This window comes from Typopeltis vanoorti, chromosome 7, assembly GCF_054136105.1.
Source record: "Typopeltis vanoorti isolate ZY-2024b chromosome 7, IOZ_Tvanoo_1.0, whole genome shotgun sequence".
Taxonomy (NCBI): domain Eukaryota; kingdom Metazoa; phylum Arthropoda; class Arachnida; order Uropygi; family Thelyphonidae; genus Typopeltis; species Typopeltis vanoorti.
In genome coordinates this window covers 71069022-71096605 of record NC_143555.1, presented here as the reverse complement: position 1 = coordinate 71096605, position 27584 = coordinate 71069022, and the positions used below count along the sequence as shown (strand labels likewise).

Genomic DNA, 27584 nt, shown 5'->3' with positions numbered 1-27584 from the left:
CGGGCTTTGTTCGTGGAGTTGCTAACTGTAGTCAAGCCCTGGATAACAAGGGTAGCCAATGGTAGGCCGTATGTATGGCAGCAGGATTCGGCCCCTTGCCACACCTCTGGGAAAAGTCAAAAATGGTTGTCAGAAAATTTCTACGACTTCACCAGTCCAAATGTTTGGCCTCCAAACTCCCCAGACCTTAACCCCATGGATTATTTTGTATGGGGCGCAGTTGAAAAAGATACCAATCGCACTTCCAGTAATACAAAAGCCCAGTTAATGGATAAAATTAAAACAGTTTTTGCGGCCCTTCCCAGGGAGACTGTAGCATCAGCTTGTTCGAGGTTCCGAAGCAGAATTGAAGCTGTGATCGATTCTAATGGTGGTTATTTTGAGTAAATCTTGTTGATAGTATTGTAATTAACTCTGCCTGTAATGTTTTTTTGTCAATTCATTAAATTTAATAGATACAAAGAAGATTTTCTTTTTCCTTACGAAACTGTCAAATTTATCCCGAACACCCTGTATATATATGTAAGTATGTATAATATAGATATCTTTTTATTTTCTCTAATTAGATTTTATGAAATATATGAAAAATGTAAACATCACTCTCAAAATATGCACAAAGCCAGAATTTCAAATAACTCACCATCCATCTTCTGTTCCTAACCACATTGTTGGTTGCTGATTATCCATATCCTCCCGTGAATCTTCTCTGGACAGGGAACCACTATGCTGTTTTTGAATCTCTTCATCTATAAAACATGATAAGCTCATTGATATCTTTAAAATGCTGGTTCTTAGAATGTGGAAAATTCAAAATCCACTACCAATCAAAACAAAACCTGAAAATTATGAGGGATGTTCTGAAAGTTATAACTTCACTGTAATAGCTCCCAACCCAAAAGAAATAAGTCAGTGATATATATATATACAGGTAACCATCATACAACGAGGTACTTATACAATGTGGTTTCGACATAACGTGGTCTACAAATTGTAGTAACCCTTTATCTTTTCATATATTTTTCAATCTGAGACTTAAAAATCAAATTTTATCTTCGTTAAATTTGAGTCTGCCCATGTGAGCATGTAGTTATAAGTAGCGAATTTACATGAGAGGAAATACCCTTTAGCATGCATGTACGTCAATTGTTTATTGTATAAAATGTTTATTGATGAAAATTGTCTTTGTTTCTACCAGGAAAACACGTTAAAAATCATAAATGTGTTAATCTCAATCTGAGCACTTTATTTTCTGGTGAGTTATATACATATGTAATGTTTTTTTATGTAAAAATTTATTTTTATAGTAATTGCCACTTAGAGGACTTTTGCGATATGGTTGAAAACAAAATTAGTGAATTAATTGATGGGAAATAGATTTAAATGAGGAACTGGTACAATTACTAGATGACGTCGAACCAACTGGCGGGGAAAGTTCTGCCGAAGATTCTGATTGTGATGAATCCATTAACGAATTCAGTTTAAAGAAATTAGCATAAGGATTGAACTTGGCAAGAAAGTTAGGAAGGTATTTTACGGATAATGAACCCACAATGGAGTGCTCTGGAAAATTCACAAGACAATTGGATATTTGTTTAGCTCCATATTATGGAGTTAAGATAATAAGTATAATAATACTAATAAGTATTAACATGATAAGCAAGGTCTTATTACTGACTTCTTGATAACTAAAGCAACCGAAGTATGCAATGAGAATTATACTGATGATGTCCAAGATATTTCAAGTGATGATGACATCCGGCCACTTGTAAATAAAGAACATCTACGAAATGTTAGTTTTGAAGACAGTGATAACGATTAAAATATGAACTTTATTTTATTTTGCCTAAAACATTTATGCATTATGTGCAATGAAGTGTTTGCGTACAATATGTAATTTTTATAAGTTTATACTATGTATTTGCTTCATAGTTTATATATTCTTAATGTACAACATTAAGAATATATAAATTACCTGAAACATGAATTACCTGAATGAAATAAAAATATATTTTTGTTGGATATTTCATTGTTTATATAATTTAAAAAAAAAAAAAAATGATTTCAGAACATAACCCTACTTTTTCTATGTGATCGGAGTCTCGTATAACGCGATTTATATAATGCGGCATTTCTATGGAACCTAACATCTGTGTTATATGAGGGTTACCTGTGTATGTGTGTGTGTGTGTGTGTGTGTATATATATATATATATATATATATATATATATATATATATATACACACACACATACATACAGTAAAACCCCATTTTTACACTTTCCAGGGGACTGATGGAAAAAAGTGTATATAGCAGGAAATTGTAAACAGCAGGAAATGTAAAAAAAAACATTAAAAACAAAAAAGATGACTTACTGCTAGTATATGAGTCTACATACTAGATTACAAAATTTAATAACTGAAAATAAATGAATTTACAATTACTTACATTTATCTATTTAAAAAAATCTTTAATTGTTGATTGTTTTTGCTTTTTCTGCACTCTTATAAATTCCACCTGCCTCTCCACAGTGTATAAGGCATTAAATGCCCCATCGTCTCCTGATGCACTTGCAATATACCGCCTCAAAACAGAGATAGCTTCCATTGCTTCTTTACTAGTAGGGACAGTAGGTTCTTGATCACAGTCTTCTTCAACCACTTTTTCACCAAGGTGGTGGTTGGAAAGGATGTCTTCTACACTTAGTACCATTGATGTGATCACATCAACATAGTCTTGAAATGAGGAAGACTCATCCATCACATACCAGATGTTGGACTCTGACATATTCTTCTTCCTCCTATAGTTCTTCCTCCTCTTCCACAAACGTAACTCCTGCCTGCCGGAAGCAGTTGGATATGGTTTCAGGAGTAACATGCAACCATGCTTTGGCCACATAATGCATGGCATCAAGGATTGATATGGTCATTTTTTTTAGGTCCATACCATTATCATGCATAAACAAAGCTTTTTCAACAAGCATTTTTCTATATTTCCATTTAAATGCATGGATGATGCCAGATCTAATGGCTGAAGCTCACTTGTACAATCAAGGGGGAAAGATCACTAATCTAATGTTTCTGAGCTGCAGATCTTCAGGGTGTGCAGGACATTTGTCTAGCAGTAGTAGTATTTTGCTGTGATTTGCCCCCATTTTAGCATCCAGAGTATGAATGGTGAAGATGTGAAGATGCTGCTGGTCATTCATGCTGTGCTGTTGGCATCATACTTAGTAGGCAGATTTTTCACGTTTTTAAAACAATTTGGCTTTTTAAATTTACCAATTACCAGTGGAGGTAATTTTTCTGATCCATCAACACTGACCATGAGCAAAACAGTTACCCTCTGCTTGCTGAGTTTTCCACCATGACACTTCTCTCCTTTAAAACATGTTTTACTTGGCAGAATGTTATAAAAGAGCCCAGTTTCATCAACATTGAAAATATTTTTCAGTTCGTAGTCCAGAATAATAGCTGTCTTTAGTTCATGTTTCCACTGGTTTACAGTTTCCCCCTGCAACACTATTACTTTCTCCACACACTTGATTATACACAATATTTGGATGAGTCTTGAAACGATCAATCCATCCATTTGACACAGTAAAACCATTAATTCCCAACCTCGCAGCAAATTCAAAGACTTTTGCTCGAAGTATAACCATAAACTTAAATACCCGACACTCTCGTAGAAACAAACCACTCTGCCACAAGTTTATCCAATTCATCGTATGTCGATGTCTGGACATATTTTCATTTTTTTGACATAGCACCAGATGAGTTGCATTGAGTTCAATGCTTGACCTGTTTTTTACTATCATGTTCAAAGTGGACACGGAGAGTCCAAGATCTTTTGCTAAATGCATAAGTGTTCTGGCATGCCAATCTACACATCGCAGAATTGCCATCTTTTCTTCTACGAAATACATTTTCTGTCTTTTTTCGCCATGTTACTAACATTGATCATCCACCACCGCAACTTGAAAGCAACTATCACATGCTAAATTACGTAGCAGAAATTCTGCAATATCAATTCGTATTGTGATTTAAAAATCATGGTATCGCTCATCACTACATCACTGCTGAATGCATGCAAGTCACCTTGATGGCAGAAATGAAACTACAGCTGAAAGCAACGCCATCTGGGAACAGAAATGTGCAGATTTCTGTGGAAATCGATTTGAAAATCAGTATTGCCACCCAAGAAAAAAACGCAAAGCACGGGAAATAACGTCCACATCGAGTTGTTAATGGTGGGAAAACAATGTATTGTGAGAATAGACCTTAAGATGGGACCAACAGAAAATGATGCAAATGGCAGGAAAACATCTCCTGATGCACTTGCAATATACCACCTCAAAACAGAGATCGCTTCCATTGCTTCTTTACTAGTAGGGATAGTAGGTTATATATATAGTCATCCCTCGACTTACGTCAGGGTTACGTTCCATCCTGCAAGACGTAAGTCAATAGATTAAATCAACAGAGTTAGAGAGGTTAGTGACTTAAAAGTAATAAGTATACTGTCATTTTAATTTTTATACCTTATTATTAAACTGTACTTCTGTGTTATTGCCACTATAAAACAGGAGAATAATCACCCAAATCTTCTTCCACAATCACATCTTCACTACCTTCCGCATATGAAGGACCAGGCTGCAGCTCTTCTAGTGTAACCTTTGTTTTTTTTTGATGAAAATATCCAATATGCTTTGCTTATTCCTGCTCTTCTTTTCATCATAAATTTATTTATAGCAAGCAAACACATCATATACTTTCCTTTCTACTAATAAGTAGCATTCAACATTGGGATCCATGTCGTCAACCAGTTTGAGAACATAGCTAACTGCAGAGAACATTTCTGCAAGACCCTTCACTGTGAATTGTTTAACTACCTCTCCTTGTTTCTCTTTTTCCTTTTCCTTTTCTCATTCTTCTTCAACATGTTGTTCCTCCAATTTAATCAATTCTTCGTTGGTCAACTCTTCAGAGACACTTTCTGTGAGTTGAACTATGTAGTCATCATTCATCTCAAGATTCAGATTGTTTGCTAGGCCCACTATTTCTTCACTCAATTTACAAAGGTCTTCATTTTTTTCAAAACTTCCAAAATCATGCACAAACCTTTTTAATGTATTTTTCCATATGCCAATCATACATTGAGAGATCACTTCATCACAAACTACAGCAATATTTTTAATAGCATGATAAATATTGAATGCTTTCCAGAATTGCATGAGAGTCTGGTCATTTCCTTCAATAGCAGAAATGGCTTGTGAAAAAGTTCTTCGTAGATAATAAGCCTTAAACACGGATGATCCCACCGATGGATCAAGAACTCCTTGATCCATCAGTTGGATTAATGAAGTAGTGTTTGGAGGGAGAAACATGACCTTGAACTTGGTGAAGATCACTGGTATAAGATGGATGACCTGGAGCATTATCTAGAATTAATAAAATTTTAAATTCTACATTTTGTTTCACACAATAGCTTTCCATTTCACTCGCATTACAGTTGATTAAGGCATCTGCAAACAATTTTTGAGTCATCCACGGCTTCTTATATCTCTGCTAATGAACTGAAAGAGTATGCTTCCTAATGTTTTTGAAGGCTCATGGATTCTCACTGTGCCATATCACAAATGGTTTCAGTTTATATCCAGCCACATTACCCCCTAACACAATCATAACACAGTCTTTAAGAGTTTTGAAACCAGGCATAGATTTTAGCTTTTTGTGGATGAAATGTCCGCTTGGGCATTTTTTTCCAAAACAAGGAGGTCGCATCCATATTAAATATTTTCTGTGGCAAATAATATTCCTCCGTAATAATTTTATCCAATTTCTCCACGAACTCCATGGCAGCCTTCTCATCAGAACTTGCAGATTCACCATACGTTTTCACATTGTGCAGTGCAAAATCTTGAATCTCATGAACCAACCGGAAGAAATGTTGAATTCGTAGTCGTAATCAGGTCCTGCTTTCTACTTCAACATGTTGAAGAGACTTCGTGCCTTAGCGGTTATGGCCATAGTACTATGGGGCATGCGCTTTTGGTTTAGGTCCTCTATGCATGTTGGAAGTAGCTTTTCCAATCACTGATAGGACCTTGTCATTGTTTCGTCACTATCGTTAAACTTGCAACTTTGTTTGAAGATCAATTGCTCACCTCTTTTTCTGTGATTCTTCACTAGGTTTTTTAATTGGGCATGTAGGAGCCATGTTGCACAAAATATCACGAAGTATTTAATGATAAACACACAAGTAACCTATTTTTTAAACACAAAATCAACAGAGAAACTGTTGAAGCCACGTGCTGAACCTGAGGGAGGTTGCCGCTGGTGCTGTTGTCACTGCATTGTTGCTAAATAGAAACCACCTTTTTACTTTACACTCACTTGCGTCTTGCTTGAAAGGATTGTCAAAAATGTTATGTATTCCATTATGGGATCACAGATGTATCTTCGAATGGATGTAAGTCAAGAGATAACTGTATATATGTTTGAAATCTCTACTTCATTTTAATTTATTATTTCTGAACATAATTGTCCTCTTTTTCAGTATTTTTCTCCACTGCATAACATGTTTTTAAAAGTTATCAAAGTACAACTCCAGTGTTTTCCTAAGCTTTTCTCATCTCTTCTTTGACATGTTCATTAACTTCAAATCTGATCCCTTGAAACAGCCACAGAAATGAATATGCACTCATGGGTAGCCTTGTTGTCATGTTGCAAAAACAATGGCTCTGCCCAAAAAGGCAATCAGCATGAATTTTTCATCAGAAGGTTTCATTTTGAGCTTTTTGGTCCTCAGAGCTGGCCTACATCAACAATGGAAAGATAACAGATCTGCGACTGATGGTACCATAATCACAACAGATTATGGCAAACATAAGGAGGACCTTGGCAGATAGAAGCAAAGAGATTGCAGTTCCCTTATATAAGGCATTGATCAGATTACATATGGACTACTGTGTGCCTCCATTGTTCTGTGCATTAACACCATACCAACAATATCTACTTTAAACAAATATACAAGTTTTATTTAAATCTAAATAACTCAGTCGATCATACACCCACATAAAACAAAAAAAAAAAAAATACAATGAAGTAACTTAATATTATTAATTAAATTTTGAAAAAATTATTTATCCTTCAGTAGCATTCCTGACACACAGTGTACACTGGCACACAGTGTACACCTTGTGCAAGACTAGAAAATATATTTCTAGTTTCGAATTAAAACTAAATCTGATATAACTGGATAAATATGTACAAACTATTTATTTAAAACCAAAATTAATATACTGATAAATTTTGATAAAGACCACAACCACCAAGCTTCATCAAAATCAGTCTAGTCAAATTAACTCTGATAAGTACATATGCATGAACATCATCAAAAATGGCACCAATTACCATTGGAATTGCTAAAAAAAAAACTAAGTATTTATACCAGATGAATCTGAAAAGTATATAGCCATTTGCATAATTTTCCTTACCTAGTAGCAATTACTTGAAACATAATTTTTTAATGTAGTTCTGCAGTTTACCACTGTAAACCACAATACTGAAACATCAGTGCAACTAGTTGTATGCCACTACTAAAATTTAACAGTAAAACAAGATTGTGTTTTAACTTTACTATTATTAGGTGACACCTTGAAGGCATTATTGTCTGAGGGTGCTCTACTATACACAGCTCACCATCTCCCCTACCTAATCCTTCAATTGCACAAAACAACACTACTACTATCAAAACATAATACCACCACCATCACCAATAGTATATTTTGTCTGTAAATTGCTTGTGGCTGATTTGCTTGCATGATAAACAACTTTCTGGGAGAAAAAAAACTTCTGCCTCTGTATGAGGTCAGCTCAGATTCAGCTGAAAAAGCCTATATAGTGATTCCTCATTGTGACGAGAATAAAACTCAGGTCTTTTTCAAAGAGTGCAATGTCATCTTTCTTTTAGTGTTATGATCAGCATTCATTTTTGAAATTATGGATTTTACAACCGTGTTATAACTAAGTCTTTTTATTATCCCGATGTTTCGATCTTCATATCAAGATCATCATCTGGAGCATCCACAAATATACAAGACAAGCTGAGTTACTTTACAAACTGTAAGCTAGAGAAACAATGATTTGATCACATGTTATTCTACTTGCATGACCTCTAGTGAAAAAAAAAAAAAATTATTTATAAATTACATCAAGCTAGATTTAATTTAAGATAACGTGAATAAACATTATTTCTTATAGATGGTTTTCTTTCAGTAACAATGATGTCCTATTTTTAGTATTACAATTGTTATTTTTGATTTAGGATTCTGGATTTACTACAGTCCTGTTTATAGTTGTTGTTAGAGAGGAAGGTTCCGTGGATCGAATATATGGGATTTTTAGACCTTCATTATTGTGTTAGATTGGGGTGGTTGATAATGATCTCACAGGCTTCCTTAAATTTGCGTTCATACCATGTTTTGGTGTGATGTAGACAACTAGTGCTTTTCCAGTCAATTCTATGTAAGGTGTTCAGGGCATGATCAGAAAGATCAGCTTCACCATAATTATTATATTTAATGTGTCGTTTTTATGTTCTTTTTGTCTGATAGGATTGTGCGTCCTGTTTCTCCTATATATGGTATGCTACAGGTGCAACGAATATGGTATATTTCACTAGAGGTCATGCCAGTAGAATAACATGTGATCAAATCATCGTTTCTCTAGCTTACGGTATGTAATGTAACTCAGCTTGTCTTGTATATTTGTGCATGCTCCAGATGATGATCTTGGTATGAAGATCGAAACGTCGAGATAATAAAAAGAGTTAGTTATAACATGGTTGTAAAATCCATGATTTCGAAAATGAGTGCAATGTCACATTGCACCACAGAGGCACTTAAAAAAAAAAAAATTCTGAGTGTATATGAATAAATATATAATATTTATTCATATGTATTTGTAACAACTAACTAACTTAATAAATATATGTGCTGACTACTGCTTAAACATACATGAATCTATTTTTGACAATGAATTTGTTTATAACTGTATATATATATGAAACTTTTGAAAATTAAATTCCTTGATTTATTTTAAAAGAACAAAAACTACATAATCTTAAAATCAAGTGAAAGAATGTATGCACTAGTTTCTGCCTCACAAAAAATTGTCTAGATATATCAAATATCTTCTATTGTAAGAAAAACAATTGTAATCAAAGTAACTGGAAGTGATAAATATGCTTACCAGTAGAATCAGCTTCATCATCATCTTCATCACTGGAGTCACTAAATAAAAATAACATATTAATAAAACAAATAGAAAATACATCTGCTTACACTTTGAAGTTCAAATATATATATGCCAACAAAGATAAAAGTGAAATCCTTTTTAAATTAGAGGAACATAAGGAGAAATGGAATGACAGCTTAACAGGGAAAAAAAATTCAACAAAGCACCAGTAAGGTAACAAATGGCCAATAAATTTCTAGAGTTAATAATAAAAAGAATAATAATAATAAAAGGAGTGCTTAAGGGTCAAAGCTGTACAACTGGGAGGAGGCCTCCACATAGCCTTTTAAGGAATGTGGAGAACTGAATGGGCTTCTGACTTAATGTCCAATCCTCACCTTCTCATGGTGCACCCATGTTAGGTATCTACCTGGATACTGAACAAACAAGGATGGGCTGGCAATTTGGGATTTAGCTGACCAAATTGTATTCTTATTGGCTTAAACCACAATATTAAATGATAGTACAACATGAGAGACTTTCATGCCAGCTGGGGTGTCATCCGGTTAAACAAGGTCACCGTTTTTTTGCCAGGGAACCATGGCAAACAGCAAAAAGTCAGCTACTGGAACAAATCCTAAAACACACCCCAACTCAATATCACCAGAGATGAAGAATGGTACTATCAACATAAGAAGCCTGAATGGCAAAGAAATGGCGCTAGCTGAGGAATTGGATAAGTACCATATTGACATAATACGGGTGACTAAAACAAAAAAGACAAAAACTGGTGGGATCTTTCTGAGCAATAAATACAAAATGTTATATTCAGGCAATGCAAATCAAAGAAAAGAAGGAGTAGCCATTGTAATCAACACTAAATATGAGGCTAATCTTCTTGAATGGCAGGCAGTCTCAAGTAGAGTGATGTGGCCAAATATCAGAATAGGGAACTGGATAGTGCGACTTATTTGTGCCTATGGTCCCTCAGAAGGTTCTACTAAGGTAGAAGTGGAGGAATTTTTTGATGCTTCAGAGAAAGCAACTGACACAATGAAAAAGGAAAAGTTGGTACTTGTTGGGGATCTAAATAGCAGAGTAGGAAATGATTGTCAGACATACAAAAATAATTTGGGAAAATTTGGAGAAAAAGAGCAAAGCTAATAATAATGGCAAATACTTGTTGGATTACCTCAGGACATGGATTAGTTATTACTAACATCATGTTCCAACATAAAAATGTGCACAAATTCACATAGAGAAAAGATACGAGGAATAAGAAAAGTCTCATTCACTATGTTATTGTTGATAGTGATGTTTTCACTCTGGTGTAGGACACTAGAGGGTACAGAGGATTTGAAATTGGAAGTGATCACCATTTAGTGTTGAGCAGGATAAAACTGAATTTCATATCGAAAAGAAGAACATGTAAGAAAGTTTTAAAGAGAATAAAAGTTGAGCAGCTCTCAGATGTGAACAGTAGACTAAAATATACAAACATTATTCATGAAAAAAATGAAAGAGTTTGAGAACAGGAATCAAACCTTGGAGATTCAATGGCAAGCTCTGAAGAAAACACTGATTGATTCAGCCAGAGAGAGTCATGTGATGAGGTTGTCTGCAAGGATAAAAAAAATCAGAACTCCCTGGTGGACACAGGAAGTTAAAGAGGCAGTGAAGGAAAAGAAGAAAGCATATCAAAATTTCCTAGCAAATAAGTCAGCTTGTGCTCTTAGAGAATACAGAGACAAATGTAAGAAAGCTAAACACTGTGTAAAACTAGCTAAACAAAAGTCATGGGAAGACTCTGGTAAGAACATAGAAAATAAATATCAAGAAGGTGGCAAGATATTCTGGAGGTTGTTGAAGAAGCTCAGAAATGGAGGAAAAAGTGCTGTTGAAGGAATTAGATATGATAAAGGTGATATGAAAACTGGAGAAAAAGATATCTTTGAAGTATGGAGTAATTACTTAAAAAAATTGCTAAATGAAACAAGCAGTGATGACAGCACAGTGATAAAAAACACTGACCACGCATGCAATCAGGAATACATATCCATACTTTTAGTGGAAAAAGCCATCAAAGCCTGAAATGTGAAAGGCAGCAGGAGTAGATGATATTCAACAAGAAACGCTCAAGTATGGAGGTGTAGAAGTCATACAGTGGCTACATTGCATAGTTCAGAGGACCTGGACGAATTTCAGACGATTGTAGTAGAGCTCTCATAATATCCATACATAAAAAGTGAAATAAGACCGAATGTGAGAATTACAGAGCCATTCCATTACTGAGTGTTCCTAGTATATGCAAGTATACTTGAGAAACGGTTGAGAAGGATTGTGGAAGAGAAGCTTGGTGAAGGAAAAGCTGGATTCAGGTGAAATAGAGGCTGTCAGGATCATATTTTCACTTTACGACTTTAGATGAGAAATCATGGGAATATAACAAAGATCTGTATTTAAGTTTTGTAGATCTGGAAAAGGCATATAACAAGGTGCCAAGAGAGAAACTATTCAATACGCTACAGTTATATGGTGTCAATGGGGCATTATATCAAGCAATACTTAGTCTTTAATTGAGTTGTAAGTCAGCAGTTAGAATTGAAGGAAGTACAGGAAGATGGTTTAATGTTAAATCTGGTGTGAGACAAGGATGTACATTATCCCCTCTGTTATTCATTATCAATATGGATCACATTATGAAGGAAAGTGATATTAAACCTGATACCAAATTGGAGATGTTAATATCAGCTCTTTGCTTTATGCAGATGATGTTATACTTCTAAATAAATCCACTACAGGTCTGCAAGATTCCCTGACTAAATTGAATAACTGTTGTAATAGATGTGGAATGAAGGTCAGCAATAACAAGACAAAGACAAAGAAAATAGGCAGAAGCAGTGAAAATATCAACTGCATTGTGAATGGAGAACCTATAGAACAAGCAAAACATTTCAGCTGCTTAGGCACGATTTTTAGTGAAGATGGTAAAGTAAATATGAGAATAGACAACAGAATCAACAAAGCTGGTAGCAGGAAGTCAACTGAATAAATTTATATGGAATAAGAGAGAAATTAGTCAAAACACTAAATTATCTGTGTACAAGACAATGTTCAAACCAATTTAACTTATGGATCTGATAGTTGGGTGAGAAGTAAAACACTTGACCAAAGACTAGAGATGGCAGATATGAGAGTCTTGAGAAAGATTAGAGACTTGAACAGATGGCATCAATGGCAATATTGTATTAAAAAAGAGTATATTAGGAAAGAACTTGATGTTGTTAGCATCCAGGAATGTGTTAATACAGCTAATCTCAGGTGGTATGGTCACTTAAAACAGAATGGGAGAAAAAAGATTAGTGTTCTCTGCTAGTTTAGTAGGAAAGAGACCCAGCGGAGACCAAGATATAAGTGGATTGATACTGTAAAGTGTGCCTTAGAAGATCAAACTATAAGTTCTGACAATGTTGGTGCCTTGACAGGTAACAGGCTGATTTGGAGGAAAATTGTGGATAGTAATGATGTAAATTTTTCATGTAGTACTATCATATCCTGTACATCCTTGAGGATAAATGTCAGGAATTTGATGATGATGATGATAATAAAAATACTAGGAAAGATTTGCAGATTGAAGAAATATACTATTTCTTATAAGAGACAATCATCAGTCCTGTTCAAGTTAGGATAATGTTAAAAAATGTTTCACAGCTTTCTAATAATGCTGTCTGATAAGATGCAGAATTTTTGTGTTTTTTCAAACTAACCTCTGTTTAGTAGAGATGATGTGTTGTACAAAGTCAGAATGTTTGAGTTCATGAAACTTGATATAAGTTTTATGTTCCCCATGATGAACAAATCTTCTAGATTTTCCAAAACAAGATTGGTTGCATGAACAAAAATTTAAATGCCTCAAATGTTTAATAGAGGAATCTTGTCTTTAGATAAAGAAAGAAAGGTAGAGATTTTTCTGGACAGGATTAAATGCTACATGAATGTTAAGTTGCTTGAGAATTCTACCAATACATTCTGATATGTCAAATTTGACATGGAATGCGTATCATTTTTTCTTGAGAAAAAGAAGCAAAGCAGGAATCATATAACTATTGAATGTATTGTTGATAGCTTACTGAAGCCAATAAGCAGAAAAGTTTACAATGATTTGATCATATCTGTGAAATGCTGCTGCTGCTTCTCCTCATGGTTATGGAATGTACTACTCAGCTTTTATTTTTTTTGGACTTGTTTTTCATCCTTTCACCTTTGGCATGCTAGGGACAGGTGGATTATTTTCTGCACAATAAGAGCATTTTGGTGTCTTGCTCTTATAGTCCTTATTTTCATGATCTTTACTGCGAAAGATCATGAAAATATAATGATCATTCCCATAACAGTTTGAGAATGATCATGCTTTTGACAGTGCATGGGGTTCAGGATGTAGAGCCTGACTGAATAGTTAGATATCCTGCTTTCATAAATGTTGGTGTATAAAAAGTAAGGATGATGTTCATCGTGGGAACCAGGCGACCTTCCCTACATATGAGTATTCTTCTCATAGCTATCACTTTTTGGTCTTTCATTTCAGAGCAGATCTGTTTGTCTTGGACATTGAGGAGGTTTCACTCCAAAACTACTCCTAGAGAATAGTTCTGATATAGAAGCCGAAATATTAATTGAGGAGGTCTCACTCCAAAATTACTCCTATAGAATACTTCCAAGTTTTGTGGGGGGGGGGGGAGTAACAGTGATTGGTATCCCCCTTGATAGATATTGCACGAAGATGCTGTTATTGAGTTTGTGATGTGTTGTTTCTACCAGAATATCCCCTGAACAGATTTTCTTCACCAATTTTGTGGATCCTTCCAACCCTTCTGGATGAAGGGTTACATTTTCTCAAGTACATAGCCACCAGTTGAGGATAATATTAAGAACATTGGCATTGTTGTGTTGTTCTTGCTTCTAGTAGCAAGACTTATACGTTGGTTAGACATAACTGGCAATTAGTTTACGGAATTAACAACGCATATAAAGTATATTAATTAAAGGTAACTTTAATGAATAACTTCTATATTTTGGCAACGTCACATTGCCATCTTCAGGAACATAAAGATATAATTTTTATGTAATATAATCCATATCTTTATGTTCCTGAAGATGGCAATGTGACGTTGCCGAAATATAGAAGTTATTCATTAAAGTTACCTTTAATTAATATACTTTATATGCGTTGTTAATTCCGTAAACGAATTACCAGTTGTTCTTGCTATCTATCATGTTTTCTGTTTCTGAACCTAGTTGGGCTTGTTGATGGCCCCTGATATACAAGAGAATGAAAAATTATTCATACTCAAAGGGTGGCTGTTCAGAGCTCTACCACTGAATCAACATGAGTCAAAATGCATAGCAAATACAGCGACACGGTGTTGGATCCCAGTGATGCTGGTATGGAAGATAGGATAGTAAAACAGACTCAGGAGAAGGAGAGTGAAAAATATGGGAAGCATAGCACAGAAAAAGAATAAGAAAGAAAAGAACCAGTATCATCATTCAGAGCCCCACTCCCCCTCCACCACAAAAAAGTGCCTCACATGGAGGAGTAGGAAGCAGCAGTAGCATAGCTAGGATTTTGTTGTCCGTGAAATTTTTAGCTTCATGCTTTTTTTTTTTAGTGTGGCAATTTCGATAATTGTTAAAAATTCCTGTCACTTACACTTCTGACACTGCTTCCCTTGTCAGCTACTCCAATATTATAGCATTTATACACCACTGTGGGACAGATATAAAATAAACAAATAAATAAATCATGGATATAAAAGCCAAATCATACCTTTATACCCCCATTTTTAGAAATAAATTATTATTTTTTATGTGGATTCCAACCATGAAATGCTCTTTGCCTATAGTATGTTATTACTATTAATCCTTTGGGTGAGCAGGGTTACATAATCCAGAAATCCTGTTTGGGAAACCAAACATGAAATTCACAAAATGTGTATACTCATAGGGGATTCAAATACAGCAAGTTGGATGGCAAATGAATAGTCTGACAACTTGGCAAATAGGCTGGCAAAACTTGGCCAACATAAAACTTTTTAAAAAAATTTTGAAATTTTTATTTCTATTAAGGTCAATATTTTGATGGAAATAATTCATGTTTTTACCTGTCTAACTGGATATTTCCATTATTAGCCCTTTGTTCCTCATCCTGCTCAGCTTCTTCTACTTCTATGCTTACACCCATACTGTTTTCTACTAATACAGAACGACGTCTGGAAAATAGCTGATATCTGAAACAGATTTTTAAAAATGTGTATATTTTAATTGCTAACTTATGTAAGTGGCAATTACTGCTCACTGAAACATTAACAGAATAATACTACTTTCAATTGGTTTAAAAATAAAAATAATGTAGGTGCCCTCCCTTCATGAGTCTTTGGACTTCTTGGACGTGTCATGAAATAATAATAATAATTAATAAGATGTTGTAAATCAGCAACAGTTCATTTTAATAAACTATCAGAAAGAGCTATACATGGTGTTTTCTGCACATTTCTAATTATTATTATTATTAGTCATACATCCTCATGGAATCCATGACCTCATTGTAAGCACCTTCTCCCAACAAAAAAATCTACAGGGCACCATTCGTCCTTCTCCATGAATTCATTTACTGAAAGAAATATAATAAATTTAGTTTAATCCTTTATCCAAGTGTGAGCAAACAAAGTTTGCGCCTGAAAATATCTTCAGGACTCGGGTAAGGTAGTACAACGCTGGGCAACTCGTAGCAAAGGTGGACCAAGCTAACATTAGCTTGGTCCACCTTTGATATGAGTTGCCTGGTGCTGTACTACCTTACCCGAGTCCTGAAGATATTTTCAGGAGCAAACTTTGTTTGCTCACACTTGGATAAAGGATTAAACTAAATTTATTATAGACTAACCAAGTGAAAAATAAACTTTCAACATCTTTCTCTAAATCCAGAGTAATTTAATAAAAAAGTGGCACGCACACCTTTTGGCAACTCCTATAGATAAAGATGACCTCACCATTGCTTCTGCCTGGTATCTCCACTTCTGGGCCTGGCTCCCACTGAAGAGACCTCAATAAAGGTCGAAACTAGTCGTAGTGGCCCTTCCCTTCCTTTTAATGCATAACATTATGCATATCCCCAAGGAGATGTGTTTTGCATTATGGGAGATACTGAGATAGGAGTGATGTTAGCTTGGTCCACCTTTGCTACGAGTTGCCCGGTGTTGTACTACGTTACGCCAGTCCTGAAGATATTTTCAGGTGCAAACTTTGTTTGCTCACACTTGGATAAAGGATTAAACTAAATTTATTATAGTCTAACTAAGTGAAAAATAAATTTTCAAACTGAAAGAAATACTCAATGTACACATCTGCCACCGACATGAGGAAAGCTTAGAATTCCCTTGCAGATTACACTCTTAACCGTTTTCAGGAATGATCCCCCCCCCTCCCCCCACAATTGCAATGCATTGTAAATTCTCTGTTTATCAAACAATGTAGTCACATTCCCTCAGAGGATGTACTGTATTTTCCGGTGTATAACACGCACTTTTTTACCTTAAAAATTTATCTTAAAAATGGGGTGCATTTTATATAATGAAGGTAAAGATTGTTTCCTCTTTTCAAAGTCATACGCACTCCCTTTTATGTTTCAAGATCTTTGTAGGCGATTAATGGTGCAATCAAACTGATGCATGACTTTCACGTGACTTCTAGCGCATCATTGGCTAAGAACGGGGAGTCCCTATTCAAGTTTCATAATATCTTATCCGAGTAATCAGTTACCGATGTTTATCAGTATTGAGTTGACGTGTTGAGATATTTTATGTTCAGTTTGATATTTCCCCGTAGATTTTAGTGATGGAAAAAAACAGGCGACATTCACATATTTCAAGTTACAAATTGCAGGTTGTCAAATATGTGGAAGAACATGGGAATAGGGAAGCTGAAAGACATTTTGGACCTCTACCTACAGAAAAAGTTTTTTTTTAGGTTTTTTTTCAGAAAATTGTATTCAGTTTCTTGGGTGCGTCTTATACACCGGAAAATACGGTAATTATAAATGAAGTGTCAAATCATCCACCAATTGGTGAGAGTGACCATGAGGTGATTACCTGGGTGGTTGCCAGCAGTGTGAGGACCTCTGTAAGAAAAGGGTATATGTGGAACTACAAGGGGGGGGGGGGGGGATTATGAAGAGCATAGGAGACAGCTTGCAGGCATAGCATGGAATGAGGAGTTAGCTGGAAAAGAGATCAATGCAGCGTGGGGGATTTTCAAAAACTATCTAGTAGATGCAATTTCTAAGTGTATTCCAAGGGTGGGAAGGTTAAATAAGGTAGGTGTGAGATGGATAAATAAAGAGATTAAGCATGCGATACAGAGAAAAAGGGCATTATGGAAGCAGCATAAGAGAAATGGAAATTACCAATTCCATGAGGACTACAAAGACAAGGCAAGGCAGATGACTTGGTTGGTGAGGGTAGCTAAAGTGAGATATAAACAGCAGTTAGCTAATGAAGCCAAAACGAATCCTAAGGGGTTCTTTCGATATGTAGCCAGCAAAAGAAAGAATGATTATGGAAGGATGACACTGATTGGAGAAAATGGTATAAAGACAGCTGTTGCAGAAGGTGTGGTGGAGATACTTAATGAGCAATTCATAAAGGTCTTTCAATCTTGTGAATGTAACTTCATGGAGAAAAAAGAAAAAAAAAGTGGACACACCTTTAACCATCTTACCGGCCATTATGGATCAAATAGGCATCCTCATATGCTTCATATCCATCATATATTTCAATGTAGTATCAATGGTATTGCAATTTTAATATGCACTTCGCATCCATGATAAACTGGATGTATATATACGTCTTGGCTGGTACCATGGTTAAAGCCACTGTACATGAAGAAGCAAAAAAAAAAAAGAAAGATTAAGAGAAAAAATAATTATCACAAAAAACTATCCAAAAAAATGGATACCATGGTTTAAAGAAGTAAAAATTTGAGTGAAAGGAAGGAAACCTTTATTTCACACAGATATCTACAAAACAAATCAAACTACCTTTATTTATGAAGAATATAAAACTATATGAAATAAAGTAAACAGAGAGAGATAAAGAAAATTAAACAGGAATACTGGAATAACTGCTGCAAAGAATTAGAATATGATTTTTATGGTTATGGTACTCGAAGCAGAATCTGGAGAATAATACAAACTCAAAAGAACTAAATGAAAGTATAAAACTAATAAACATTGGAATTGATAAATGAAAAGATTATTTTCAAAATCTATACACAGAAAATAACAAAGATATTATTATTATTAACATCTGACCTCCATGGAGTCAGAGACTCATTGTGGGAGGTACATATTATTGCACACAATGCTCATCAAACAGTGCCTTAAAATGATTCATTGTATCTATGTTCATAATACATTCATGCAATGCATTCCACTCACCAACCACTTTCCATGCAGAGAACCTGCTCCTCACTCCTCTACTTACACCCTCTTTATACAGTTTCCAGCAACTGCCTCTTGTTCTACCCCTCCTCCCTCTCATTCTATCAAAAATCTCTTTCAATGATCCATGGTGCGCAAGATAGGATGCGTGAGGAGTGTTTGCTTGGAGAAACCATAGAAAGTGTGGCTATGGCAATCAAGAGGGATGAAAGGGTGGATGAGATGATTGTGATGGTAGGAACAAATGACTTGAGAGGTAATGTAAATTGGGCAGCGAGAGATATGAGATTCTTGCTTGAGGTAGTACGAAAGAAGACGCAGAGAGGAAAGATAGTGTGCATGTTGCCTAGGTATGATAATGACGAGCTGAGCAGAAGAGCAGTAATAGTGAATAACATAATAGCTAGAATGTGTCAGAATCACACTTAAGATCTCAGTAAAGACTAATTTTGATCCATCTGTATACACAGTAGAAAATCAGAGTATTTTCTTCTGTATGATGGTTTGAAATAACTACTGGTAGACAAAAGACACAGAAGAATATTTCACTAATGCCAGGTAGTAAAGAATTTAGCAGAATTCATGCAGCACTGACTATCCCTGATTTCTAGAGGCTGTAGGAATAATTTTATTCACAAATCAAAAGGACATACTGTGGTCTAACAGGTACTGTAATTTTCCCCATGCAGAGAAAAACTAACTTGCCATGTGAGATGGTCTAGCAGGGACTATTTTGGGTGCATATAATAAGCATAGCAACTGATGCTGAAGTAACAAAGGTAGTTCATTTTTTTTTGCATCATTAATACACAACATAAAGACAAGGAATAAGTGGTGTTCAAAATGCCCCAACAACAGACCACAGATGTTCACTATCTGGCAAGCAATGACTGTGCTCAAAAGTGGAATGTCAGGACTGCTATGGATGTGATACAAACACCCACAGAAAGGGGGTTCATGGACAGTTCATCGCAGAGAAAATTCATTGTGTGAACTATTCATTGCGGAAAAAATTCACTGAAAATGTTATTCGCTAGAAAACTTGAAACGATATTGCATTGATACTGATATATGAAAAGTAAATGCAGTGCAAGATAAATTTCACATAATAGTTTTTTTATGATTTTAATTTAGATTTTAATAAATTTTTATTCTTATTCAGTGAAAGCAATATTTTATTGATCGACGAGTTCCTAATTTCTGTTTTGTCTTAAAAAGTTGTAAATATTCTTTCTTACTTAGATACTACAGGTTCTGTTGATGGAATATTAATATTTACGAAACTGAAATAGGGTATTTAGGGAGAAAGGCATCATATTTAAGAATATTTATTCTGCAATTGCTCACTAATTTTCTGTGCACATAGATACCCATCCAGATATGAAACACACACACGCGTTTTAAACTAATAAAATGATGAAGTGTTTCAGAAGATAAAATGTTTCAGATATTGAATATACTATTTATTTTGAAAATGACTCCATTTTTCTTGCATAGGAAAGATCATCATTTATAGATAAGATCATGATGCACTTTTCAATAATTATATTAAAGAAAATGATAATAAAATTACATAAATGCTATCATAATAATGTAAGTCAGCATAAGCTAAATTGCCATCTGTGGCTGCAATACTAGTCTTTTCCTTTTCCTCCAATACTAGTATTTTATGATTATTATGTTGGAGGTTTAATGGATTTTTTTTACAACACTCAGAATGAATTAAATTAGAATTTAATACTCCTATATTTCGTACTAGTCACTAGGACATCTACGGGGATTACAAAAACAATTAATGTAACATGCACACGAAAACTTACAATACTAAGCCCAACCATGTGGGTGACGCTAAAGTCCTATCTAGGTGGAGCGCCCTCTAAGGGCGGTAGTAGGTGGCCTGGAATGTAAGGTGGGACCTCTGGTGATGAGTGTTTCCCAAATCTTCGGAAGCTTAATGCAACCGTATTTGTTAAGATTTGGTTGGTTTCTGAGAGCTGCTGCTGCTTCTAAGAAAAGTCTCTCTTTCTTGAATTTGCTGTGGTGGAGCATGGTGGTTTTCTTCCATGATACTCTGTGGGTGGTGTCCAAAACATGGTCAGCCAAGCCTGAATGGCCATAGTTGTGTTTAATGATGTACGACTTGTGTTCCTCCAGGCAGATGGATGCTGATCTGCCTGTCTGTCAAAAGTACACAAGCTTACAGGAACAGGGTACTTTGTAAACTCCAGGCAGCGAGAGAGGGGGGAGCTGATCTTTCGTAGAACGGATAAGGGTAGCAAGTTTGCGGTAGGGCTTGTATGCTGTGTGTAGGTTATACTTTTTAAGTATCTTGGCTATTTTTTTCGAAGTGCCTCGGATGTAGGGTATGGTGATGGCATTTTTAAATTCTTGTTGACTAGAGGGGACGGGGAATGGGGGAGGAATTGATTATTTTTTTGATACTGTGTTCACTGTAGCCACTGGAGAGGAAAGTTCTGTGTATGTGGTTAAGCTCAGTAGTGAGGGCGGTTCCACTGGAACAAAGATTGTGGGCTCTCTTGGTAAGGGTTTTAATGATGCCATATTGTTGTGAGGGGTGGTGGTGGGAGAGTTTGTGAATGTATCTGCCTGTGTGTGGGTGGGTTTTCTGTATACAGTGAAGGCAAGTGTATCATTGGGTAGGCGCGTGACTAAGGTGTCTAGGAAGGGTAAACAATTGTTCTTTTCCTTTTCCATAGTAAACTGGATTCTTGGATGTAGGCTATTGAGACGACTGAGGAAGGAGTCTAACGTGTCTGGGCCATGGGGCCAAATGGAGAACACATCATCTACATATCTTAGCCAGATAGAAGGTTTGAGTGGGGCTGAGTCTATGGCTCGTTTTTCGAACTTTTCCAGTACCTTACTACCACTCCTGAGATATTATTATAATTGCAAGAAGCTCATATTATTCACACAATAACTACCACACCTCTCCTTAAACATTTTCAATGTCAGAGCACTCATAATCATCTCTGCAATCCATTCCAGTCATTTACCACTCTTCGAGCAAAAAATCTAGTCATCGCATCCTTATTCACCATACACTTACACAATACCTCCAGGAGAGGTGTGAGGGGGGGGGGGGAACTCTAGTTCACTCTGACTCATCATGTATTGAAAATTTTCTTTTGTATCAATCTTTCAGAACCCTTTAGTAACTTATAAGTTTCTATTGTGGCTCTTTCTTTTTTTCACCTGCCAACTGAACTTTGTAATCTATCCTCATATAAAGCATTCCCCAGATCTACTATCTTGGTCACTTGCCTCTGAATTCTTTGCATGGTTCCTCATCTCCAAGACCCCCAGTTGATCACATCTGTGTATATTGATTAATATACACAGACTTTTATAGTCTTATAAAAGGGGATAATAACCTCCCTATCTCTAATTGACAATGTGTTTTTCAACATCCAAGTAATCTTTTGAGCTATTTTTTCAAATTTTTCCATATGCCCTTTAAACTTCAACTCTCTGTCCACCATCAGATCCCTAGCCTTATTTCCTGCAATCCAGTACCATCACTAATAATACAGAGCATGTAATCTTTTCATCCTGAAGCATATAATCTTACATTTTGCCACCTAATACTAATCAATCTATAAGTTTCTACCTATCTTGAAGCCTTCTTTATGTAATGGAATTATTTTACCCTCTTTCCACATTAAAATCCTGCCAGAGCCAAGATTTTAATGAGCCATGAGTTTAGCTTCTTGGTGTTCTGAGTGTTTAGTTGCTGAATTTTTTCAGACCGATGAAAGCACAGAAACAGGGATGTCTATATCAGCTTGTGATGATGCCGAGTAAAAGTGATGTATTAAAGTGATGCACGAAGATTGGTAGACATGCAAATTCTTTTTTTAATGCTTTTACAAATATGTCTAGATTGGGTTTGTTTGTCGCATCTCTGTTCGGCAACCTGGGGTAAAATAGTGTCATTTGCTAACAGATAAGCTTAGGTGTTGATGGTTATTCATGACTTAAGTTTTTAATGGTATTAACAATGCACCAAACAATTTAATCAAAAGATGTTTATTTAACTGTTTATATTTTGCTGAATTTCAAATCAGCATCAGCAGAGCACAACACACTTGTACACGCGACAGTAAGTAAAACGATAAAATTGCAGTCTACAAAAAGATCTAAAGTCCTATTTATGGTGCCCTCTATTTATGGATTACCAAAAATCCACAAACCTAATAACCTCCTATGCCCCATAATCAACAGCATAGATAGTCATAGTCCCACATATAAACTGGCCCAACAGTTAGCCAAGTCACTTACTCCTCTTACTGGCAACTCCTTTACTTTTGTAAAAAATTCAGTCCATTTCAAAACACTAGTTAAAAATTGTATCCTAAAAGGTTGGTTGATTGGAAGAGCCTCTGCTACTAATGGCTCACACAAAAAGTTAAGCAAGTTTGAGCTCGGTTAGTAGTTGGAAGGGGTACTCGTTCGATGCTGTTGGCACACTCTCCCTCGATGAATCTTTGGACTCCCTAGAGGTGTCACATAATAATAATAATAAACTTCAGACATAATGGTCAGATTTGATGTCACTTCTTTATTTACCACTGTACCACTTACAGACACTCTGGATTTGATCAGGCCTAAATTTCCCCTGATATTTTTGAATTATTCAAATTTACTATGTATGCAGGTTACTTTACATGGAGAGGAAAAATCTACAAACAGATTAATGGTACTGCTATGGGTTCTCCCCTCTTCCCCCTTAGCAAACTTTTACATGGAACACTTTGAAAACAAAGTACATACCACAGCTACATATAAGCCACTAGTGGTTATGCTATGTAGATGATGTGTTTGCCATTTGGCCCATGGACAAGACACTTTGGATGTATGTGTCACCTACCTAAACACCCCAATATCCACTTCACAGTAGAAAAATAATCTAATAACTGTTTACCATGCCTTTCACATGGATCACTATCTTTTTCCATTTACAGAAAGCCAACACACACAGAAAGATACCTACATAAACAATCACATCATCATCCAGTCCAACAGTATGGCATTTTAAAAATACTTACACACAGAGCCAGAGCCATTTGTTCTAACAATACAGCTCTGACCACAGAACTCAAATATCTGCGCCATACGTTCTTAGCCAACTACTACAATCCCTACAAAATAGATAAAATACTACACAGCCCATTACTCCTTCCTCCCCTAATACACAAGAAACTATTCCCTATGTCAGAGGTACATCAGAAAAGATAGTCAAAGTACTGATGAAACATGGCCTTCGCACCACTTTCAAACCGCATGTAAAACTAGCAACTCTGATCCGCTCGCCTAAGGATAAACTTCACTCTTTAGCACACCCAGGAGTGTATGAAGTTCCCTGTGACTGTGACTTGGCCTACTATGAGCAAACAGGAAGATCTGCCTGGAAGAACATAAAAAATACATTCGCTACCATTACTATGGCAAGTCAGGACTGGTAGACCATGCTTTGGATACTGATTCACGCAGGATTAGATGGAAGAAAACAAATGTGCTACTTAGGAATTGTTAGATCTGAAAGATTATTTTTTGAGTCAGCAATGGCTTTGAAGAATTCTCCTAAGTCGAACAAGTATGGTTGCATTAATTTGCCAAAAATTTGAGAGACTCTCATCCTAAGAGCAACTCCCACATAGTGGCAATGATTTTTTTTTCAACATTAGAGGGCACCATAAATAGGACTTTAGATCTTTTGTACACTGCAATTTATTGTTTTACTTACTCACTGTCATGTGTACAAGTGTGTTGTGCTCTGATGATACTGATTTGAAATTCAGCAAAATATAAGAAGTTAATTAAACGTCTTTTGATTAAATTGTTTGGTGTTGTTAATACCATTAAAAACTTAAGTCATGAGTGTCATTTGCTAGTCAGATGTGTGAGTGTAATGTTATTAAGTTCAATGAAAATATCCATAATGAATTTCATCAATATGATACAATCTCCTCAATCAAAAGCATGGCTATGCTATTATTTAACATTATTATCTGCCAATAGTGCCTGTTTACTATTCCAGTGTCCTCCAGGTATGTAAATCTGCTTTTGAAATATACACATAGAGGTACATTTTATCAATTAACTTTTCAACTGAGATACTTTTTGCCATGAACTTTCTGCCATGTAAAAACTTATTCATTCTCTGAAGAGCTAATGCTAAATGGAACAACATACCAGAATGACAAAATCCTCTTATTAGTATAGTAAATTATTATACTTTATTTCACTACAGTGTCATAATGAGTTTTAAAAGTTAGTTGTTTTGGTAAATAATACTATTCAGTAAGTAATTTTGTGCATAATAACCTAAATAAGTAAACAGACAACTTACGGTGGGCAGGTAGCTGGAATGGAAGCTACAGCAAGGATACGAGCATTGCAAACTCCATTGCAAGATGTAACAGTTGGATCAGGTTGTAAACTAAGAATGCACACTTGCCCCACATATCCATCACTGTTGCATACCCACACATCTCGAAGACCACACTGATTTAAGCCTAAAGTTGATGCTGCACATGTGAACTGAAAACGAAAAAAAATGGAAGTATGCAAAGTATATTATATTAATAACTTTTATAAAAAGTGAATGAATGGCTTCTGATGCTCACCAAACTGAGTGGCATACACTTACCTGTAATCCTGCTCTAGTTTTTCTGATGGGTAAAGGATACATAAATTCCGGAGGTGGTCTTCTATCTGTAGAAAGTGCTATCATATAAAAATAACAAAAATATATATTGTTCCATATTAAATTATTCTCCGAGCATAAATATATAACCAGTTTCAGAATATTATCATTAAATTCCTGATATACCCTCAAAGGGTACAAGATACTATGACAAGTCTTATGCTGGTGTCCAAAACCAAAGGATGAACACTATTTCTGAAGATTACAAATGCAAATTCAGGTAAATCAGATTGTGTCAATTTGAATAACTGATGATTTCAAGTAGAAAGAAGATAAACATTAAAATTTTCTAATTGCACTGAAAAGGGATCACATGGTAGCAATCAACAGGATAAAAGGCAAAAAGCTGTGCTAAGTGAAGGAATAAAGTTGCAAACTTTGATGTCCTGTAATGTCTCAAAGACATTATCTAGATCAGGAGATGGCAACACAGTGCCCACGACTAAAAATTCACTGTGGGTGCCACAGTGAATTTTTAGTACGCCTTCAGAGAAATTATTGTAAACTGTTTTATTTGTGCCTATTAAGATGAGAGACTACTGATTATAAGTAGTTTGAGCTGTTGACATCATCTAGTTATCAATGCGACCACTCTCACTACCCTTCACACCACTTCTAAACATTGTTAGAATCCTTTGTTTTTTAGTATGTGTGTTTGTTGAATCACTCCCGCTATCAGTGCAAATATAAAATACTTTGTTTACAAAGATATTTTTAACCCTTTATAATGGATAAACGTGAATGGAAAAGAACGTACTATTTTAATGACGATTGGGAGGAAGAGTACTGTTTTATCAATCTTAATGGCAAATGTATTTGTTTATTCTGCAATAATAGTGTGGCTATTTCTAAAAAAAGTAATATAGAATGACATTTCAAAATCATTCATGCCAATTTTAATTTTGACTATCCAGTGAAATCCAAAATAAGAAAAAAAAAAAAGATTTTATCTTTGAAATCATCCATTACTAAATAGCAAAGTTTTTTTACTAAACCGTTGCAACAGTCAAAAGCAGCAACAGTCGCATCTTTTAAAATTTTGCATTTGTTAGCCAAGAAGAAAAAACCTTTTACAGACTCACATTTGGATAATTGTTCAAGAGCAGGTACTTCAAACTATATACTTGATTATAAAAAATTAGCAGATGATGTACAAGGCCAGGTTTCTCATTAAATTCTATTGAATTTATATTTTTTGTATTCATTTATTATTTTATTTTTTATGGTATTTTATATTCATTCGGATATGACAAAAATATGTTGTAAAGCGAGTTAAATAAAATAATGTTAAAATTTGAAATCTCATTTTTTCTTAAAAACAAGTAATCATGGAATCTCTAAGGTTGAAATGAGAGAAAAAATGCCAGTGTCAAGCCCTCTGTAATTTTCTAATTTTATATTGCGCTCTTCATATTAAAAAGGTTGCCGAGCTCTGATCTAGATGATTTCACATGGGAAAGAATTATTAGAAAGCTTGAAGAAGGCCACAGAATTACTGATATTGATAGAACATTCAGAATCTCCAACATTGTATCCAGGCTCTGGGCAATGTTTCAGACCAATGGAATGTGTTCAAGACATTTGTTAAGAGGTCACACTTGCTCTACAACTGAACATAAAGACAGATTTTTGGTTAAGACAGCAAAACATAGTCAACCTAACAAGGCAGGTCCAGCTTGCAAGTCGGCTTCATTCAAGCACAGTTATGTGGATATCTTGACAAACTGTGGCAAAGACATCTGCAACCAGTAGGCCTATATGCCTGAAGGTGTGTAGTATGCATCTCTTTATCCACAGCTCATTACAGAGCATGTTTTCAGTGGTGTTATATTCATAAAAATTGGACAAGACACCAGTGGGCTAATGTACGCTTTGATAAGTGTAATTTCTTTCCTCAGATCCTGATGGCACTTAATGTAATGTAAAAGTGGTACTGCTTACATCACAAGAATGTTCTTGAAAGGGATAGATACAGCAGTGCTGGGGTCATGGTATGGGGGAGCATTATGCTTAATGGATGCACCAAGCTACAAGTGATGGAAAATGGAACTATGTTCCATTTTCCAGCACTTGTGAACAACATTGCAGCAAAGTTCTTCAATGTTATGTTTGATTGTTCC

At 35.4% G+C, this 27584-nt stretch overlaps 1 protein-coding gene across 4 annotated transcripts in view; it reads right to left on the bottom strand.

The window, feature by feature from the left end:
• The window catches only part of LOC150104769 (rho guanine nucleotide exchange factor 17-like), a 678990-nt gene that overhangs the window by 162953 nt on the left and 488453 nt on the right, over positions 1–27584 (bottom strand). For all 4 annotated transcript variants that reach the window (XR_016548547.1, XR_016548548.1, XM_090395338.1 and 1 more), the window contains 5 exons: positions 25408–25484; positions 25108–25298; positions 15400–15525; positions 9254–9294; positions 641–746 (listed from right to left, as the gene is read on the bottom strand). Coding sequence is in view for 2 of the 4 variants with exons in the window: in XM_090395338.1 (XP_090251464.1) it covers positions 641–746; positions 9254–9294; positions 15400–15525; positions 25108–25298; positions 25408–25484 (541 nt within the window). In the remaining 2 variants the exon portion in view is untranslated. The remainder of the gene's footprint in view (positions 1–640; positions 747–9253; positions 9295–15399; positions 15526–25107; positions 25299–25407; positions 25485–27584) is intronic.